The 5,488-nt window shown below is 73.0% G+C and overlaps 1 protein-coding gene across 1 annotated transcript in view; it reads left to right on the top strand.

Annotated features, from left to right (window-relative positions):
* Positions 1-5,238, top strand: part of GTPBP3 (GTP binding protein 3, mitochondrial) — a 6,684-nt gene extending 1,446 nt beyond the window's left edge. The window contains exons 2-10 of the mRNA XM_086477449.1: positions 1,847-2,010; positions 2,761-2,996; positions 3,339-3,425; positions 3,539-3,741; positions 3,861-3,933; positions 4,041-4,184; positions 4,343-4,514; positions 4,626-4,898; positions 5,007-5,238. Coding sequence (XP_086333575.1) covers positions 1,847-2,010; positions 2,761-2,996; positions 3,339-3,425; positions 3,539-3,741; positions 3,861-3,933; positions 4,041-4,184; positions 4,343-4,514; positions 4,626-4,898; positions 5,007-5,238 — 1,584 coding nt within the window. The remainder of the gene's footprint in view (positions 1-1,846; positions 2,011-2,760; positions 2,997-3,338; positions 3,426-3,538; positions 3,742-3,860; positions 3,934-4,040; positions 4,185-4,342; positions 4,515-4,625; positions 4,899-5,006) is intronic.
* Positions 5,239-5,488: the final 250 nt, after the last annotated feature.

Here is a 5,488-nt window from a genome sequence, read left to right as displayed (position 1 = left end):
TACAGGCTGGCGCGTCTCCCAGGCCAGGCCTGGCCACTGTCCCGGTTGTGGCCGGGCATGGGGTGCCCCCCCCCCCCCATCCCCTAGAGGGTCTCGCAGAGCCTGAACCCCCATTGGACCCTCCTGGGACCCCCGTGGGCCGGCTGCCGGGTGGGAGGGGGAAGGCTGAGGCTCTCAGAATTGGGGGGCAATATGTGTGTATGTGGGGTTACCCCCCTCCTGGGGTGGGGAGGGGGGTCCAGTCTGGCTTGGTCACCCCAAGGGGCAGTGTGCAGGGCTGTGTGTGGGGGGGGTGCATGCACCCAAGGACCCCAAAGCCCCCCCGGGAGACCCCCCAGCCCCATTGCTGCTGCTGCGGCTCCTCCTCTGGGTTCCCCATCCCTCACCCCCAGCCCACAGAGATCCCCATGGGATGGGGGTGGGGTGGGGGGGTGGGTCTGGGGGTGTCCACGGGGATTTAGCGCAGGAGGTGACATTGTCGGGTCTCTGGCATCCCGGGGATTCCAGCATCCCTGCCTGCATCCCTGCCTGTATCCCTGCCTGCATCCCAGCCATGCTGCTGCTCGCCCCTCCCTGCTCCAGCGCCTTTGTCTGCATGGCCGCCCCCCCTTCTGTGTCTGTGCCCACCCTCCCCCCCCCCCCGGGCCACCGCAGCGGCCCGCATCCCTCGCGACCCCAAAACCGCTGCAAACGAGCTGAGATTTGGGGGGGGAGACCCACCCCAGAGCAAGGGGGGGGGACACTCCATCCTCCTGGCTGCCTGCACTCCGACCCCTGTGCACCAGGCTGGTTTGGCCCCCCCGCGCGCCCTCGCCCCCCCCCCCCCCCCCCCAAGATTTGGGCCCTGAGTAGGAGGGGGTGGGATGGGGACAGGGATGGGGACCCCCCAGCTCCGGGCAGGGATGGGGAGGGGGTACCGCGGCGTGATGCTGCGTGGGGAAAATTTCTATGGTTCACGGAGCAGCAGGGCCGCGGGCGGCTGCGGCCCCTCCCGGTGCACACGGGGGGGCGGGCGGCTTGTGGGAACCCCCCACCGCGCAGCCCAGGGGTCAGCCCCGGCCCCCCGCTGCGGGAGGTGAGACCCCCCCCGCCCCGGGATGTGGTGGGGGTTCCCCGGGGGGAGAAGAGCTCCAGCTTGGCTGGGTGCGAAGCCAAGGGTCAGCAGCCTCGGGGTGTGGGGGTGTCCAGCGCAAGGACTTCCCCCCCCACCTCTTCCTCCCAGGGTGAGGAGGGGTCCCCGAAAAGCTCAAGTGCTCCTGGACAGTCATCAAGGGTGGGGGGCAAGGGAACCCCCATCCCCGAGGGAGGGGGACGCCAGTGGGTCCAGAAGAGACGGGAGGACAGGGATGGGGCAGGGGTGGGCTCTGCCATGGGGGGAACGTGGGTGCTGCCCCCCCGGCTCCGCACACGGGGACCCCCCCCCAGCTCAGGGTCCTGTAGCACTGGAGGGGGGGGTATTTTTAGGGTGCAACCAGGGGTAGTGGGTGTCCGGCTCCCGCCCGGCCCCACACCCGTGGGGTGGCACCGCGATACCTGCGGGACCCCCGGGGGGTGGGGGGCCCTGTGGCACCCCCATACCCTGCACCCCGCGGGGGCAGCACCTGGGGAGGGAGCGAGAGGGCCCTCAGCGCCTCAGGGGTGGGGGGGCTGCAGCCCTACCCGGCGGGGACAGGCGGGGAGCCCGGGGGGGGCGGGCAGGGACCCCCGTGGGGACGGGCGGGGACCCCCCCTGGCCTCCCCGGGCAGCGCCGCGCCCCGCGCCGGGCGGAAGCGACCAGCTCCTGCACAGCTTCAGCCGGCGCGGCGCCATGACTGGCACGCTGACCAATCAAAAACGTGATAGCAGGCACGAAGCCCGCCCCTCTCTGGCACGCTGGCCAATCGGCCCCTCGCGGATGGGCGGGGCGAGGCGCCTGCGCTGAGGCCGCCGCGTGGGGCAGGAGGGCGGGCGGTGCGGACGCCGGGCGCTCATGGCGCTTGCGGAGGACGCTTGAGCGCGGCGGGACGCAGGTGGGGGCACCCCGGGGTGGGGGTTCCCGGGGTGGGGGGCACCCTGAGGGGGGGGACACGACCCTGGGGAGGGGGTGCACGGGAGCGGGTGCGGCCTGGGGGCGCAGGTACCCTGGTGTAGCGGCGGTGCGCGGGGGAGGGGGCGCACCTGGAGGTGGGGGGTGCGCGGAGAGGGGGTGCACCCTCGTGGGGAGGGTGCACAGGGAAAGGGAGGGGTGCCGCCCTGGTGCCTTTGGGGGTGTATGGGGTGGGGGTGCACCCCAAAGGGGGTGGGGTGCGCATGAGGAGGGTGAGTACACAGAGCCGGGGTGGGGGGCTGCACCTTCGGGGGGGCTGCGGGGGGCGGAGGAGGAGGAGGGTGCACCCCTGCACCCTGCCTGCTTGCTCCGGGCTTGGCAGGGTGCACGGGGAGCGGTCCAACCCGGGGGGGGGGGGGCTGCAGAAGCAGGGGATGCACCCCTGGTTTTTAGGGGGCTAGGGGGGGGGGGGCCTGCACCCCAGGGCCCAGGGGGAGCGAGCCCGCTTGGATCTGGGGGGGTGCACAGGGAGGGTTCTCGGGGGGGGGTGAAAGGGGGGGGGGGTTGTGCATCCCCCACTGGGGGGGGTGAAAGGGGAGGGTTCTCGGGGGGGGGGTGAGAAAGGGGGGGGGGTTTGTGCATCCCCCGCTGGGGGGGGGGGGGGTGTGTGTGGATAGGGACCCCCCCACACACCCCTGCACCCCTTCTCCGTGCTGCCTGCCCCCCGTCGCAGGTGGGCGCAGCGCCTCTGCTCCGCGGCGTGGGGGGACACCATCTTCGCCGTCTCCTCGGGCCACGGGCGGTGCGGGGTGGCCGTCATCCGTACCAGCGGGCCGGGCAGCCGCGGGGCCCTGCAGAGCCTCACCGGGCACCCCGAGCTGCCCCCACCCCGCGTCCTGGCCCTGCGACGCATCCGTGACCCCGCCACCGCCGAGCCCCTGGACCGCGGCCTCGTCGTCTGGTTCGCAGGTGAGGTTGGCGTCACGGGTCTCGGTGGCCGCTGCGAGGGTCTCGGTGGCCGGTCAGGGGGTTTTCAGTGCCCAGGGGGTGTCTTGGTGCCTGGCACAGCCCCTCACGGCTTCCCCAGCGCCACGAAGCCGGCTGAGCACTGGTGCCAGTGGGGATGGTCTGGGTCAACGCTGGCCCCTTTGCACCGATCCTCTATGGCTGCAGCACAGCTGCTAGCGGGGGGGGTCTGTCCTGAGCCCCCCAAAAGCCCCCGGGGGTCAGAGGCATGCATGGGAGGGGAAGGGATGGGGTGTGCTGGATCCGGCTGGGGGGCCACCCACGTCCCGCGTCGCGTCTCGGCAGGTCCCCGGAGCTTCACCGGGGAGGACTGCGCCGAACTGCACGTGCACGGTGGGCCGGCGGTGGTGAGCGGGGTGCTGCGGGCGCTGGGTGAGGTTCCCCCCATCCCTCCTCCCCCCGATCCCCTCTGGTCCTGCCTCTTGGGGTGCTGCCGGATGGTACCCCCAGCTCGGGGAAGGGGGGGCTCACCCCAGGGCTGGCAGGGCGCTTGCCCGGGCTACGTCCCGCCGAGCCCGGGGAGTTCACGCGCCGAGCTTTCCGCCGCGGGAAGCTGGACCTGACGGCGGTCGAGGGGCTGGGGGACCTGATCCGGGCCGAGACGGAGGCCCAGCGGCGCCAGGCGCTGCGGCAGATGGAGGGCGAGCTGGGCCGGCTCTACCAGCGCTGGAGCGAGACCCTCACCCAGGTAAGGGCGGCGGGGGCGGGGGGTGGGGGGCACGGGCTCAGATCCGGCTACCTGCTGGTGCGTGGTGGCTTGGGGACACGGGGCTGGGCTGTCCCCGCTGCCCCCTCCCTGTCCCCCAGGCTCTCGCCCACCTCGAAGCCTACATTGACTTCAGCGAGGATGACAACGTGGAGGAAGAGGTCTTGTCCCAAGGTGAGGGCTGGCAGCGTGGCGGTGGAGGGGGGTGTGTGTGTGTGGGGGGGGGTGTCTCTGCTGTGTCCCCTCACCCTGCCATGTTCCCCCCCCTCCCCTCCCCGCAGTGGATGCCACCGTGCGGGCGCTGGAGCAGGAGATCGGCGCCCACCTGCAGGACGGGCGCCGCGGGGAGCTGCTCCGCGAGGGGGTCCACGCCGTCATCGCCGGCCCCCCCAACGTGGGCAAGAGCAGCCTCCTCAACCTGCTGTGTGAGTGGGGCGCGGGGCTGGGGGCTACACGCAGCCCGGGCGAGGTTCCCCCTCCCCGGGGGGGACGGCAGCCGCCGTCCACCACGCCAAGAGGTCCCTGGCATCGTCCCCAGAGCCCCGTGTCATGTCGTGTGTCCCCCCGCCTCCCCCTGCTCCAGGCCAGCGCCCGGCAGCCATCGTGTCACCGGTGGCGGGGACGACGCGGGACGTGGTGGAGGTGACGCTGAACGTCGGCGGTTACCCCCTGGTGCTGAGCGACACGGCCGGGCTCCGCGACGCCACCGACCCCGTGGAGCGGGAGGGGGTCAGCCGCGCGCGGGGACCGGTGAGGCTGGGGGAGACCGGACGGGGGGGTACCCCCTACGCCAGGGGCTGGGATGGCTGGGAGGTGGCAGGATGCGGCCCCTTGCCCTACTCTGCCACCCCCCCGCCCAGGCTGAGGCAAGCAGATCTGGTGCTGGCCGTGCTGGACGCTGCGGCAGTGCCCACCCAGCCGGCCGGGCTGGGGGCTGCCCTGGGGTCCCTGCTGCCCCCCACTGCTCCCCCCTGCATCCTGGTGCTCAACAAGGCCGACCTGCTGCAGGAGGGCGGGGGGGTCCTGCGCGACGCCTGCGCCCAGGGGGACCCCCTGCCCCCCGCCACCCTCCTCTCCTGCAAGACGGGCGAGGGGCTCGACCACCTCCTGGAGCTGCTGGCGCGGCAGCTGGCACGGCTGTGAGTCGGGGCGGGGGGACACGACACGGGGTGGGGGACGCACACCGGCCGCCCCGTTCCCAGCTCCGCAGGGTTCTCCAGACTGGTTTCTCTCCTCCTCCTTCCCAGTTGCGGAGACCCCCTGGCCGGCTCGCCCAGCCTGACCCAGAGCCGGCACAGCCTCCACCTGGGCGACTGCACCGCGGCGCTGGCACGGTACGACCGGGAACGCCGGCGGGACCTGGGGCTGGCGGCCGAGCAGCTGCGGTTGGCGCGACGGCATCTGGGTCGGATCACCGGCCACGTCGGCGCCGAGGACGTCCTCGACATCATCTTCAGGGACTTCTGCGTCGGCAAGTGAGGGGTACAGCGGCGGGGGCAGGGCAGGGGGGGGGTCCCCCCTGGCTGCGGTGCCACCGGCGTTGAGGACTGCGGGCCGGGGGAGCTCTTGGTATTAAACCGTGGTGCCTTCGGTGGCTTTGGCGTCCTTCCCCCTCCCTGGTGCCTGGTGCCGCGGGGCTCGGCATCCCCATGCTGGGTCGTGGTGTTTTCCTGGCTGGGGGGGGAGCGTGTCCCGAGCCCCAGGCGTGGAAAAAAAACCACTGGGAGAG

This window comes from Leptosomus discolor, chromosome 24, assembly GCF_034619465.1.
Source record: "Leptosomus discolor isolate bLepDis1 chromosome 24, bLepDis1.hap2, whole genome shotgun sequence".
Lineage (NCBI taxonomy): Eukaryota > Metazoa > Chordata > Aves > Leptosomiformes > Leptosomidae > Leptosomus > Leptosomus discolor.
The sequence above is the reverse complement of the archived record's forward strand: the minus strand, read 5'-3'. Positions and strand labels throughout refer to the sequence as shown.